This window comes from Trachymyrmex septentrionalis, unplaced genomic scaffold (genome assembly GCF_001594115.1).
Source record: "Trachymyrmex septentrionalis isolate Tsep2-gDNA-1 unplaced genomic scaffold, Tsep1.0 scaffold6, whole genome shotgun sequence".
NCBI classification, from domain to species: Eukaryota; Metazoa; Arthropoda; class Insecta; order Hymenoptera; family Formicidae; genus Trachymyrmex; species Trachymyrmex septentrionalis.
In genome coordinates this window covers 4,324,583-4,340,572 of record NW_017305778.1, presented here as the reverse complement: position 1 = coordinate 4,340,572, position 15,990 = coordinate 4,324,583, and the positions used below count along the sequence as shown (strand labels likewise).

Sequence of the window (15,990 nt, the reverse complement as noted above, 5' to 3'; positions counted from 1 at the left end):
CCCCCCCCCCCCCCCCCGCCCCTCTCCACCCTCCTTTTATTTCTCGAGCCTTGTCCTTCGTGTAGTCGATGTATTTCTCCCTCCCCCCCCTCTCTCTCTCTCTATCTCTCTTTTTCTCGTCGCGACGTACAATAAGACGAATCGAGGAAATTCTACGCGGCGCGCTATGGGAAAAGAACTACGCAGGGGCACGCAGAAAAACGCAAAAGGGACTGGGAAGAGAAAAGGATAGAGGGAGGAGAGGGAAGCAGGTACGGAAGCTGACAGGAAGGGCAGAAAAGATATAGGGGAGCGGGAGCGAACGAGAGACACGTGTACGCGAAAAAAGAGCAAGAGCCCGAGTCCGTGGAAACCGGACGGGATTGCATTCGTCGTCTGCTACAGATCGTCCGGGTTTTTTGGCTGGGAATAGAATCCAATTATCAGGAGTCGGGTCGTCTCCATCGGGTCGGGCAGGAAGGAAAGAGGAGGGATGGGGATGATGGCGATGGCGATGGTGCTACCCTTACCACAGTTCCTCGGGTTTTCGCGTTTCACCTACACATACACACACGTGTACACGCATCCACTCGACTCAACTTTCGATGATCTCACCAGCCCCCAGCGCGATCCGATTACGCATCTATAATTATAGTGACGGCGAGATAATACGGCAATCTCTCGTTTGCGGGGGGGGGAGGAGATTGCGGATTGTTTTGGACAGTGACCGTAATTCCCATCGATGCGAGAGCAAGTCATCGAGATTCCCGAACCGTAATTCGGACTGATTCCAATAGTGGGCGTATATAATTTATATATCAGACGAATGTGAAGCACGTTCCATTGGAAACAATTGAGCATGGTTATGCAACTCGGGAGCAATTCTGTTATTGCAAAACGTAATCTACGAGTAAATGATCTCAGAGAGAGACATTTATGAGAGAGAGAAGTATGTCTCTATGGTTATTCACAGAGTACAATCTTATATAAGCTCGTCTTAAATCATATCTTAAGAATTCATCCAATAATCTATATGACTGTACAGTATCTTGAGATCGTATTTTTAGATTACGAATATAATGGCCTAAAAATTTAGAAAAATAAAAAGTCAGCCTTTGATAAGCTCTAATAGTAGCTAACACACTTGTCTCGAGCTTGTGTCTGTTAATTTTACTAAATAAAAGAAGAACAATGATGATGTATTATTAAGATCTGTGTTGGATCTAGAGATATATTATTATTGATTTGGCTTACATTATTGCTATTGAAGCAAATTGTAATTCAACGATTACAAAGTTGGACAAGAATAAGGAGTTCAATTATGTCTCCTTTTTCTTTTTTTAATTTCCCTCCATCATAGTCAAAGAATATCGCAAATGAAAAGAATCGTACTGGAAAGCGGGGATATTCTCTACATCAAAGACGTTCTTGAGAAACGATGCGATTTGTTAGAAGGGAAATGCTCGGGGGAACACTCCGGTTCAGTCGGGGAAAATTCCACTTTTCGAAATTGTGGTCTTTTTGAGACAGAGCCCGTGATATACTACGATACATTTGGCTGAGCAGTATTTTGGAAATAGTTTCGGTAATTTCAAGAAGTGCTCTCTTCTCCGGGGAACATAACAGCCGACTAGTGAGTCGCCCAGTCTATGTACATACATATATATGCATTACGTATACATATATGATGAAAACGTCATTTTGCGGTGCGCTTGAAATGGAATTCCGAGCAGAAACAGGATTTTCGAGACGGTGTTGGCAGCGCGTGGTTACAATTTAGCCCTCTCCCCTGCGTAACCGAAAACTGAGTTAGGCATTCCGTCATGATAACCGTGTTTTGACAAGAGACGAAGTCACAAGGACGAAGCTCTAATTAGCGACGACCAAGTTCGTTTCGGTCGCGTACACACGCAAGTACCATGGCTGCCGCGGAGCTTATATCGACTCGATTATTTTAATTGAAAATTGACAAGATAACTCTCGCAATGCAGCGAGGGACTGAGCTCGTTTCGAGCCGGATTCGAGATGAAATATCGAGGAAAATGGCAATTTTATTATATATTTCCCGTAAATCGAATTGTGAAATTCCACTTATCGAGTTTCAGTCATAAATCCAATTTCACGTTACAGCGAAATTCCGGAAATCGAGTTTCCGCGTATCCTGAATCACTCGCGACTAATTTCTCTATTTCGCGATAGAACTTCTTATATCGTCGACTTTCGTATCAAGTGCGGTTCTGTGCTACAGGTTTTCGATTGATGCATATCGGTCACTAATCAGCGTCACTAATGTCTATCTATTATACAGCGATCTAACACGCGTGCGTTATCAAGTTATCTATTACGAGGTAATCTTAATAGAGGCGATTAAATTATTAAAAGATTATATAAACTAATCCTTTTTTTTTTTGCAAGAAACGCATATGTGAAAAGTATGTAACATAGCTTCAATACGTTCAAATATATTATACTAAATAAATTATAATATACTAAAGAGTTCAAATATATTATACTAAATAAATATATAGATATATATTTGTTTAGTATCATATATTTATAATAACTAACTAAATAAATATATTATACACTTTAACAAATATACATTTATTAAGTATTTTTTATACATTCTTTAATATCTTTAAAAAGTATTTGTAAGATTGTAAATATATTTAAAAAATTGTATATAAATATCATTTGAAGTTCGTAAGTTTTTGAAGAAAAGAAATGTGTAGAACGTGAATAACCCAATCGTATAAAACTAAGAGTTAATATGATAGAGAATATAGAAAAAAAAAACAAAAAAAAAAAACGGTAGAGATCACTCGTATCTGCCGATGTTTGATCTCCCCACTTTCAATTCAGCTTGTTTTTCAAATAAGCGTTAACAAGTATAAAAAAAAGTTTGGAAAAAAGTTAATTTCAAGTGATGACTGTTACGACTTTTCACGACGTGCGCGCAAGATATGCGAAAGCGCGTCATCGACGCCGCGTTATTATCGCGATGATCTCTGTGCTCTCTGTTTACCTTGTGTGCTCGTAACGTTTTGCCTTCGCAAGCGAGCGTGACGTCGCAGTAGGCCTGCCGTTCGAGCAACTGCGAGAACATAGTCTGCAGGTTGCTGTGATGGTATTTCCATCTCAAGCAGTACTGTTGCGGGAACATGTTGGATGATGAAGATGATGATGATGCTGAGCCGGTCGTCGTAGCGGGTACGGGTATCGTTGCTGTTGCTATACAGCCTCGTTGTTGAAGCATGCGCGGCCCTGGAGCCGCCGCGAACTCCTCGACCGAGCCGGCCACCGTCGGCGCTCGCTTCCGGTTCACCGTACTCTCGTCGCCCACCCTCTCTTCTTCCTGCGCCCCGCCAATGTCTGCAACATCGGAAGAACTCGCGTTAAGAAATCGTCCCGGGGACACCTTAATATTAGTTTTCACGAAATTTTCAAGAAACGTAAAAAGTGACAAGAACGTTTTTGGAATACACGCGATCTTCTAAGTACATCGCGGTAAAGTTTATCTAGCCTCACCATTTATCTGGTTATCATACAAGTAACACGTAGGAGAAAACAAAATTTCTTTATCAAACATGTTTGCGTTTTGATAAAAATTTGTGGAACAAAATTTATAACCACTAATCGTTATTATCGCTAGGAAAAAAATGATATGGAAGGATATAATAGTCGAGCAATCTAAATGATTATAGTAGTTTATAGCGAAAATTACTTTGAACCAAATAAGGTATTTCTTACAAATTTTTAAATGCCGAAAACAATACCGCAAAACCAAATTTCAACAGCACTGCAGGTTTTCGGAATAACTGATGTTTAATATGTCAAAAACAGCTTTTTGAGATGTTTGATATATATATTTTTTTTAATAAAAAAGGTTAACGTGAAATTCTGATCAGAAGTCGTGAATTGATCTCCTATATTAATGTATGCATCGTCTTACCCCCTAAATTACATATTGTAAATTTTTATATCTTACTTTTTAATTGTGTTATAAAGCTGTATTAACCATGTTATGATGAAATAAGTTCAAATACAGAATTTTTCTAAGATAGCGAATTTTCCTGCTATGACGCGATGAAGTCATATATATTTATAATGCCTAGTTTGTAGCTATCGCACGCAGTGTAATTTATCATGACAACTTCCGCTAAATGTATTATATACATATATATTTGAGTCGGAATAGAGGTTCGTAGCTCTACTACGAACTTCAAAATTCAAGCAGCTGTATCTTCATTACAAACGAAATTTAAATTTACAAGAAGACTTTACAGCTTAAAATCTCTACTTTCGAAAAGTTATTATGTCTTTTTAAGTTTCTATGAGTTTGATCATTTTTTTACAGAAAATTACGAGCTGGACAAAATGAGCAATTTTTCTTTTACTTTGTGGACTTTGTGTTACCTGTTACCAAAAACACGATTTTTGACTGCATAACGTAAAAGCTTACAATTTTCTTTAAAAAATCGTTTTTTACTGAGTTAGTAGTATCATGGATTAAACAAAAAAAAAGCATTCAGACTTGTTAGATTATTCACAACTTCGTTAAAATCATCATAATTCAAAACACAGATTTTCTTAGCCTGAAATTATGCTCTATCGGATAGTATAATTGTCAAATTTTGTTTGAAAATATGTAGTTATGACACAAATGAAGTAACCCTACAAATTTTTGTTTCCAATTCAAATTTGGCATCTTGAATACCTCAAAAAAAAATCCATTAAAAAAAGTTTCAAAAATTGTACGATCTGTGTACATGTATCAATAGTCGCAAATTAGAAATTATAAGTACATATGACGTCATTGTCATAGGTAAAAAAAACTGTCTTAGAAAAATCTTGTATTTAAATCCTTCATAATATCCCTGGCGGAAAAAAAATGTTTACGAAAAAGTACAGAAAAGCTACATAGATTTTAGAATTCTTAATTTTTCGTAGATATTTGTAGTGGGACGTAGAATAAGGTTTGTTTGTCTTAGAAATTCTTAGTTTTCATAGATATTCGTAATGGAACGTAGAGCGGTGTTGTTTGAGAACGAAGGATTTTTTAAACAAACAACACCACTTTACGTTTCACTACGAATATCTACAAAAAACTATGAATTTCTACGATCTTGTCTCAATCTATAATTCCGCGTAAAAATTTTTCCGCCAGGGATAGTTAAAAAGTAAAATATTGAAATAAAAAAAATGCATTTTATTAAAAATAAACAATATATACGTTTGCCTCCCCACTCAACGAAATCTGAATAAATTATCAAATGAATAAATTATATAATGCGCTATTTATGCGATTTCAAAAAATCCGGGAGAAAAAATTTTTGCGCTTATTTCGTTTAGCTAAAAAAAAAAAATTTTTGTATCTTAAGGGCAGCGCAAAAATTAAAATCATGTGAATATGAAAGCGCATAAATGGCACATAAATCCTGTGCATTTGATTTTCCAAATAGGTTGTTATTATCACGTGGAGTGGACTAACTAGCAGACTACTCAGCCTCCTCACAAAAAAGCTTTTTTATATATTATATAATATAAACGAAATTAGCGCAAAAATTTTTTCTTGCGCATTTTGGAAACGCATAAATAGCTCATTATTATATAATTTATTCATTAATATTTAATTAAGTGAGAGAGCCAGCTAGGCAGACGTACAATATATTCATGATTAATTTCGATTATAATTTCAAGATAATGTTAATATGTGTAAATGTTTTTACAAAAAAATATCGCAGAAAGAGTCATTTTTTGCACATTAAATCTCAATCATTTTGGCAATTTGACGTACTGGTAAAATTTGGCTTGCGACATCGTTACGGCAAAATCTATAAGGAATACCTTGTTTGATTTAAAGTAATTAAGAAAAAAACATTTTTGTAAACTGGTGTAATGGAACAATCTAAATGTTTTGCATAAATTCGCGCAAACATGAGCTTGCGTCGAAACACGCGCTCGCTGCAGATATAGCCCAACCGGTCATTGTCACACCGGTATCGGACTGGCAGGAAGTTTACTGTCACCGAAGGAAGGAAAGAAGCTTCATCGCGTATCGGATAGAATAACCATGCGTGAACGTTTATCGCACTATCGTTCTTTCTTTATTCTTCATTCTGATAGAATGTTTACGCTCAAGAGCGTATCACTTTTCGTACCCTTACTGATATTCTAATACGGAGAACGCTGAACTTCACGGCAAAACTTTTTGCGCTTGACTAATGAAGAGAGCACATGTTATGACTTTCATTCAGTTTAAAGTTTTAATCAGTTTAATTAATGAAATGCAAAATGTTTTAAGTAAAAGTTCTAAAAATTTCAACTCACGGTTTATATAATTTCCAAATAATTTTAAGATTTTTAAACTTTTAATGTTATTCAACAGGAAATTTAAAGCAAGATATATAAGAAGCTTTTCTGTTCGTCCTTAATGTTACTTGACAAGTTTTCTGACATAATCTCATAGATTTTAGAGGTCTTGACGGACGATTGCTCGTTTTTACTACTTACTAAGTAAGTCTTCGAACTTCAAATTCACGATTAGACTTGAGGGTCGGTTTGTTCTTCCCTCTATAATAGCCCTGCATAAACCAAGTTCTCGGTGACGATTTCCTCTTATGGATAGCAACTCACCTCACCTGGAATACAAAGAAAAAACAAGTTTTATTATACACTCGCCGGAGTGACATAATGTCGATTAGCACGCGATCAAGATTGACGTGTGATACGACTAGTCGCATGTTCAAATAGAGATGACAGCGGTATATTAGAGAGCAGTATATTAGATAGCACGATTGGAGCCGAACAAATTAGTTCGCTTCTCGGTTTGCTTTGAATCGCACGATGATGGAAATGATAGCCAATGCTCGCAAGGGACATTTGCATTAGTCCCGCCAGTCGATATGACATATTAAAATGAGGACTTAAAATTGCTAGAATTTCAGAATCAATTTTCGATGAGATATGAGGAAAGTTGCATTTCGTTTATACGTTCCCACAACAACCGTACGAATCCAACAAAATTATATATCAGAGAAAACCCGGTGATTTCAAGAACATTCGAACCCTTTTAATTTTCATTTGCATCGATTATCGTTACCATTCTTTATTTACCATCCGTATGAAAATAATCCCTTTTTCGTATCTCTGAAAAGTCACGATTTATTTTATTGTTTGTATATATAGAAACCCGGTTTTGCTTGCTCACACACGCAATAAATAATTCTCTTGTTAATTAATCCGATGTTATTAAAAACAAACTAGGTACTATAATGTTGTTTTATTTTTACAATTGCCAGTGTCTTTGTAATAACGTTTTGTTAATAATTTTTAATTATTCCGTATAATTTTATTGCTATAATTCGAATACAAATTAAACGTGATGCAAAATATTGAAAAAAAATTGCATTACAATTCAACCTCGCAGATCAGCTCGGGTTTAAATTTCACTAATAGTTACATGTTACATACGTCTCGTATTTCATCTTACAAGTAATCCTATCAAGTTTCTAAATTCGGAAAAGAGGTGTAAAGAATTTCAATGATTTGATCGGCGCGAGCCGAGGTAACCGGATGAATCCTTTCTGTCAACGTATGTACGTCGATTTACGAGGATAACGACGCCCGGCAATTACAGTTAAATCGATTTCTATCCGCGTGGCAGCTTGTCGATCACGCTATACGCCGCACGCGCTGTGTTCTCTCCACTCCACTTTTTTGCATGCGGGGGGATCCGCATTTACTATAATAATACTAACCGGAGAAACTACCCGGCGGCGAGAAACCTTGGCAAATAATTTGCCGAGGAGCTTTCACTGCCGCGTTTTCTACGAGAATTTTCGATAGCTCCTTTTTCCTTCGTTTGATGCGGCGAACTTTCACGGGGGGGGGGAGGCGAGGGGGGGGGCGGGGGAGAAGAACGAAAATAAATCCTTTATTCGCGTCAATGCGTCAAAACTAAGGGCCGAACACAGGTTCATAGGAATTGCGAATGCGCAGTCGACTGATTCGAAGTAGAAACGATTCAAGCACGAATGGTTCGGGCTATCCATTCAAAAAAGCAATTGCTTTTCTGTGGTCTGAGAAGCTTTTCCTTTTTTCAAAATGCTTAGATTCGCACCAATCTGACGTAGATTTTTCAATCTTCACTGCTTTTCAGATCAAAGATATCCGATTTTTGATCGGATTTCAAGGTCCACGCGCGCAGTCATGATCAATATAAAAAAAAAAAAACAGTTCAGAGAAGAAAGGAACAATAAAGACGATCACATTTTCGATGGAAAATAAATATCCATATCGTGGTACAGTTTCAGAGACTAACTACGTGTAAGAAATAGGAAGGTGCCAATTTCTTTTTAAGCATTGTCATATACAAATCAATATGATCGCTGCATGTGGACATCCCAGATTTACAAATTTGTACAAATAATTATGTTGATGATCTTAAATCTTATGATATTTAATAAGATATTAAATAAGACATATTTTATTTAAAAAAAAAAAGCGTCAAAGAATTTCTTTCTTTTAAATCTCGCGGATTCCATTTTATTATAAATATTATTTATTGAACTATCCTCTCACAAATATAGAAATTGTTTTATCTGGAACTTTGTGAGACAGTCGCGTCGCGTCGAAGTAATCAATTAATCGGGATTCTTGATTATAACATTGACAATAGAGAAAAGTTCTGACCTGAATATTTCTCTGGTACTATATTTACCGAACCAAAACATTTCGTTCGTGAATTTTTTCTTTGTAGGAAACGAAATAGAATTTTAGCGAACATCTAATTTAATTATTAACAAGAAAGGGAGATATTTAATAATACGTAAACATGTTTTTCTATTATTAAAAAAAATAATAGTCGTAACTCTCCATAGTTAAATATTCGACAGACACTAGTAGCAAAACGCAGACGCGATACAATCTGTGTGGCGACGTTATGATGTACTCTTACATAAACGATTCTTAAATCCACTTCTCACCATGTTGATTAACATAAATATCGGAAGTGGGCTGATACGTACAGATACCGGGAGAAATATCGACAGCCGCCTGTCATCGACGTAATCGTCATCGCGGTAATTTCGTTGCCTGAAAGATTTACGACACGACCGGCGTAACCGATAACGAAAACCGATTAAGGCCGATTACATTCAGAACTTGATTTCGCAAATCCGGTACTTCGTGTTTGGCACTTCGTTACCGGAATGGACTTTTAAATGCATTCACCTTGCCCTACGCGCGCCGCGTTGAAGATCATGTCATCTTAACAGTTTGCAAGAATATGTTGCACATACTAAAAAAAAAAAAAAGAAAAAAAAAACAACATTTAAGAGAACTATTAACGAAGATATATTTAACTAACAAAAAGAAGATTTTAAGCATTAATTATACAGAAAAACGCAGATAATTTCGTAATCCAATGTCTGAAATAACAAAGTATATCGACACTACAAAGAATATATTTCTTTTTTACTTTAATCTTGTGAAAACGAGAAGGAAGAAACAATCGGGGGAAAAAAATCAACGCGAAATTTGTTCCTTTCTATTAAATATTAAAAAACAAGAACCGCAGCTGTTTCACATTTAGCTTGTCATTCGTGTAATTTTCTACAGCGTTTTGAAACGCGCGCGTTCCGAAAAAACGAAGAAGAAGAAGGAGAAGAAGGGAGAAAAAGAACTAATCGAAGTGTGCTCGAAAAATTAATTTTGCAGCGAGAAAAATGCGCACTTTACATTTTACATCTCGCCGGTAATCCCGACCTGTCTGGCCGGGGAAAACAGCGGCGACGTCGATCAACAACGCTGACGGAGGATTGTCAGGATGTTAATTCGTGCCGAGTAACGAACGACGCCGGACGACGCATTGCATTATTGAGGTACGAGCTCGTCGCGATAATTCGTCGATTACAGCCGCGACTGCGGCGTTCGTCCAGGCACCAAGAAAACAGGAATGTGAATGCGCGCTCGTAAAAAGGGTAGAAGAACGACTTTGAAGAGAGACCAACTGCGCGTAGACAGATCGTAAAAGTGTAATTGCTATGAAGGAAGAATGCATGCGCCTCGTGACGCATCGCTTGGAATTAAGAAACGACTTCGGTTTTCGGATTGCTCTTTTATAAGTGCCTAGGAACGGAAATTGACGTTACGAACGTTACTGATCGAACGGTGCCGATGGCGTACGATATCTCATATACTTTCTCTCGATGATAGTAATAATAAGAACGCGAAAACATACTTATTGCGCACTGGAAATGCGAGCACCACGTACGAAGCTAGTTTCACATTATCGTATTAATGATACTTTGTTATGTAGATTTAACATTTGTTATGTCGGCTAACAATAATTACAGCGATCATTTTTCTTGGTTCGTTTAACGAGAGATTAAATGACGATAAGAATGTTATGTTGCATTTATTATATTATTTAATAATTTTCCGAAATTCTTAGATATCTTGTTGAGATATTGGCGTAAATTACGCGTCTAGTTCTAATCTTTTTATGCATATAACATTTACAAAATGTTAATTCATTTACATTCCTGAGATCTTCATTTTATCCATATCTATCAAAATACATGAATAAGATGAAAATTCGGCTATCCCGCTAATTATATTCTTATATTCAGTTAAAGTCCTACAACGTTTTGTACTGGGAATAACTAGTGAAATACTGTTGCACATTGAATACAATTGAATATAAATTAATTCACATAGTTTCAGCATTGATAAATAATTTAACCATTTTAATTACACACTCTTTATTGTGACAATAACTTCACATAACTTTAAAAACTTTAAATTATTTATTAACAAAAATATGTAAACCAATTTGCATTTAATTGCATTAATTTGCAGTGTTGCACTAGTTTTTCCAGTAGAAAACGCTGTAGAGATTTGTGTGATTAGATTGTCTGAAGAGGTTAAACGGTATGGTCTGATTGGATCTCATATAAGATGGCACTACGATCACGTGATATGGACAGCCAATCAGTATTCCGAAAGATATACAGAAATCTGGCCACTCACTGTGATTGTTTTCATTGGTTAATTCTAAACCTCCTCAAAATGACAGTACCAATTGAAGTGTAGCATACATTCAAAGAACGTACATTATCAGTTCACACTATACACACATTCAGAGTCACACATATATCTGTTTTGTGGTGCGTAATCAAACTCTATCCTTTAGGGACACACTAGAACATTCATATTGGAGGAAAAAGAATAATAGCGTCGATTAACTTCTGATTTTTTATAGGGCTCTATATTTTAGTAATTATCTAAATAAAACGTTTCCTACATCGGATGCTTTTCTAGAATGGTATATAATTTTACAGATGCATAGTATATATACACATAGTATATATATCTCTTGTACAGAGATTTCAATCAAGTTTCCTTGACGTCACCAATATATACATAACTAAATAAATCAACCATCATTTCACCATTTTAATGGCTTGACCAGCCGGATGTCAGAGATTTTTGTCATAATTCAAGGATTGCATAGCAAAGGAACAAACAGAAGAGAGAATAGAAAGAAGGATACCGAATACTCGTAGATATTCAGACTTCAAATGTGAGGAACATCGCGAATGGAACCTTAGTCCGTTACCTCAGATTCCTCAGTATGTTTTCTATTGTATTTATGGATCGCATAACAGCACCTACCCCCGAGAGAAAATACTTTCTTGACCATTGCCCTCGTTCTTTTCGAACTTCCCTTCATTTTCGATGCTTTTAAGATTGGTGAGACATCACCAATCTTAGCACATGATGGCAACGTCCGTGCTGTAGTTTTATTATAGCTTTTTCGTAAGTTCACAGCATGCTTGAAATTAGAATTATGATTCATCGACAACTCTGTAACTTCGTTATTTCTATGTTTTTGCTGTTCCGAATGATAAACGATGAATTCTTGTCTATAACAGCTTTCGTTTTATAGTTGCTAACGCAATACATTCAGTAGTAATTAGACTAGCAATCGATTATTTTTCATTACACCTACGTAATCTCTTAACAAAATTTGCTTGAATTCATAATTAATATTAATATCATTCATAATTATCTTTGTTATAATGAAATTTAATTCGAGAAAAATCATCGGTCGCTTCCGAGTGTTTTACGGTGCATTGTTATATTTATGTTTAATAAGTATAAATATATATATAATCAATATAAATATATTTACATTAATAATTACCGTCATGAGTTTATATACACATTAATCGATATTGTTGGTGATGTACTAATATTAATCGACAGTCGCCTATTAGCGTCAGCTAACGCTATTGTTGAAAATAGCAACTTGCAAATGACTGACCTTGGAACTCGTGGCGTCATCTACGAGCTGACACCCACCCTCTTGAACTTCTCTACGCGAACGCAGGCTCCAACACAGAACATCCCGCTTCTAATCGCCCAACGTTTCTTACACGATCGACCGGATCCTTCGATTGCATTGTTTGAAAGTCTGTTACGCCCGTCGTGGAGTATTAACGGTCTCCGTTCGCAGGGTACTGTTATAGTTCGTGTAATAGACGCATTTGCATACACCAGTGCACGATCGTAAAAATAGTCGAAGCATGGGAACCTGGTTATTGTAATTCTCAGGGCTACCGCATAAAATGATATAGAGTATGATCAACGCGATGCTATAAAGATGCTTTGGAAAATTTTTAATTGGTCAATTCGTTCTTCCGATTCTTCTAAAATTCTTTCTTCTGATTGTACATGTTAAACGTTTCAAAGCATTTGTAGTGAGACTTTAAGCACATTTAGGATTATCATATCCTAAATAGCAAGAAAAGAATGTATATGTGTACATTTTTTTTAAAAAAGGATGATTTAGAAACAAAAGGAAAATATAATTTCTTTATGCACAAAAATGTAGGTATTTAATAAAATCAAATTTCTACAACATAATTTTTATTGACAATTTTTATTAAAATTATCACATTTTATAGATATAAAATTTTAATTAATGACTACACGCAGAAAAATATCATTCTATTGCTAAAAAAATTCATTACTCAACTTACTTTCTTCCTTTTAAATATTTTTAACAAAGTTAAAAACATTTTTTTGATAATAATTTTAAAATATGCTTATTAAAAAATTTTAGAACAACTCATTATTATATACTTAAAACAAGAAGTTCTTTTCCTTTTGAAGAATATTACAAAATTAATCGAAGAAACGAACTTTTAATAATAAACAAATCAAATTTGTTTTAATTTAATAAACTTGATTGAGAGAAGTATTAAACTTCCTAGAATTCAGAATATATTTTGAATAAATTTAATGCTTGTGATGAACTTATAATAGATTTACAGATATATGAACTTCTGAAATACTTGAAATAAATAATAATTACTTGTGTATTTTTCCGTGTATAGAAGTTTTACGATCTCAAAAAGGATAGGTGTACTCTTAATAAATGAATATGGTAATCTAGTAGCTATGCACAGCATAAAATCTGAATCACGTGGGCCAATGAGTGTGTTATATAAATCAATATAGCAACTTTTGAATGCTCATTGGTTCAGGACGTCTCAGATGGTCTCGCTATCCATGTATTGTAGTTATCGTTTTGTGCGCGATAGTATCGATAGCCTTTACAATGGCACATCGCACGATCTCTTTAGTCTTTATATCGAAATTAACTTCGTCTTAGGCAGGATTCCGTTATTAAGACTCGATGAAAAGTTCGAATTTTTTATTTCAGTAAATTTTTCGCAGTTGACGTCGATGACGCATTGCGAAATAAATATCTCTAAATATTCTACAATCATCAAGAAATACCCGTCGTTGTCAGTCATAAATAAACATGAGATTTTAATAAAATGGTTTTATTGTAATTTTATTGAAATTTTGTCGCCTCATAATTGTAAAGATGAAACACAGACAAAATATGCTAACTTCTCATAGGGGTTTATCTTTTATAAGATACCGCCAATTAAAATACAGTTAATGAAAAATAAAATTCCAATGTTATCCGTCAGTATTATCATTCTTTCTTAACGATTTTATGATAGGCATTAATACATCCTCTCTAATCTTTTCGTCGTGAAATATCAAGCTGTCGAGTTTACGTCACTGTAACTCGCTATTATCTGGACTGTCACTATCTGGGATCGATATATGAATAAATCACTCCTATTACTCGTTAGCGTAAGTGATCTTTAACCTTCTCATTAATTACCGTTATCTTAATTAATGTTAATACCGTGTTGGCGGTATTAGTTATACGGAATTCTTTCACGAGGAATGCCTTCCGTCAAGATCGCTCGACGCCGTGATTCCGATAACACGACATAATAACGGGAATGCACCAAGGTAACAGTTGCACCGGCAGTAGTCGCGAGTAGAAATCGCGCCGGAGAATGTGCGTTTCGAATGTGTGTATTTCGAAGCTCGATTCTTTTTCGTAGATCCGTTAAGTAAGCGTTTCGCTGTGCGCTCATTTTCCGGCTAACGAACGCGAGCGAGTCTATCGTCTATAAGGAGACGTAGGTTATCCGGCCGCACGAGAGTCTTCCCTTCACCGATTCTTTCCCCGATCATGTTTATACGAGCATCCTGCATATAGGAATAACGACGCTTCAGCATAACGGTTCCGCGGTCGCCATGTTGTTTTCGCAAAAAACATGGGACGCATCCTATCAGCGGAGGCGCGCATCATGTGATCCTCATCACACGGTTCATCGTAAATTTATGTCTCGTATGATATTCCACGAGACTCAACGATAAGATTAAATTTGGATAAGGGGCCGCTTGAATTGCGGAAGTGCCTTCGCTGATTTCGCAACTTTTCAACATTCGTCGCGGAACGCGATGCAGCGCGCTTTTAATTTTAACTTTACTTATCGATAAGGGTAAGGGACGAAGAGATCTCTCTGCGTTCTTCAAGGATTTAATCTAATTTTAGTTCTATTGATATCAACGAGAGTTAATAAAGTGAGGTAAATATAAAACTTTCGCACGCGCATCGATATTAATATAATAAATAAGGTATAAGCAAAAATAACAAAGATTATGTATTATATAAAAATTATATAATTCCCCGTGTAATTTGCCGTGTTAACAAAATGTGCTCGAGATTAACTTTTACTTACATTCCGGTTTGCGAATGTTGGGGTAGCACGATATCAGTTGAATTATGATAAAACCAGTCGGACTTTATGAAGTTTTGTATCTCTTGCATTTTTTATTAATTTAATTTTAATATCTAGGTCATATTAGGCAACAACTTGAAATATCTCTCAATGCCAAGACAAGTTAATGAAACGTATTACAGGAATATCACGTAATTTGCATTTACATCGTAATAAGTTTCAATAATAACATTTATCCCAGATTCTTTTAATATTCTAAACTACGTTAACGTAAGACTTTATCCAGGATTAATATAAAATTGTTGAAAATACTCAACCTGCATTCAGACTGTAATAAAACGGGCTTGTTAAGATTTACGTAACTGATTAACATATAATGAGCACTGATGTAGGATATTTGTTCCGATATTAATATGAATGTCCTGGGGATTAATAGAAAAAAAGAAATTATTGGAATATCGTTTGTTCGTTATTTGCATTTGGATTGTATAATGAGACGAGCTACTTGATTCCATATATCTCATAAATATTCAATATCGAGTATTAATGTGAGACATCTGCTCTAGTAACGCTACGAGCGTTCCAGATATTAGCAAAAAAAAAAAAAAAAATAATGTTAGAAATATCGTACTCGATTTGCATTCACGTCGCAATAAAGTCGCACTTAATACGTTTTGTATTCTCAAACGTCGGCAACTGCTCGCAACGTCGATAAATGCCACAATGTCATCGCGTTCCCATGAAGTGACAAGCGTTTTTCTCTCGACGGCGTTACGGCGTTTCCGCGAAAACAACGACGGAGACAACACGCGAGCGGGTAAGACGTGTATCGCGATTTATCATCGCCGGTGGAGATAGACAGAAAGGAGAGAGCGAGAGCGAGAGC

General features: G+C 35.6%; 1 protein-coding gene across 13 annotated transcripts in view; it reads right to left on the bottom strand.

Moving 5' to 3' along the window:
• Positions 1-15,990, bottom strand: part of LOC108752283 — a 136,173-nt gene that overhangs the window by 27,033 nt on the left and 93,150 nt on the right. For 11 of the 13 annotated variants that reach the window (XM_018492999.1, XM_018493008.1, XM_018493003.1 and 8 more), the window contains 2 exons: positions 6,521-6,620; positions 3,005-3,351 (listed from right to left, as the gene is read on the bottom strand). In XM_018492999.1, coding sequence (XP_018348501.1) covers positions 3,005-3,351; positions 6,521-6,569 — 396 coding nt within the window. In that variant the 5' untranslated portion in view covers positions 6,570-6,620. Of the gene's footprint in view, positions 1-3,004; positions 3,352-6,492; positions 6,621-15,990 lie in introns of all 13 variants that reach the window. The other 2 variants (XM_018493009.1, XM_018493010.1) reach the window with 2 other exon arrangements.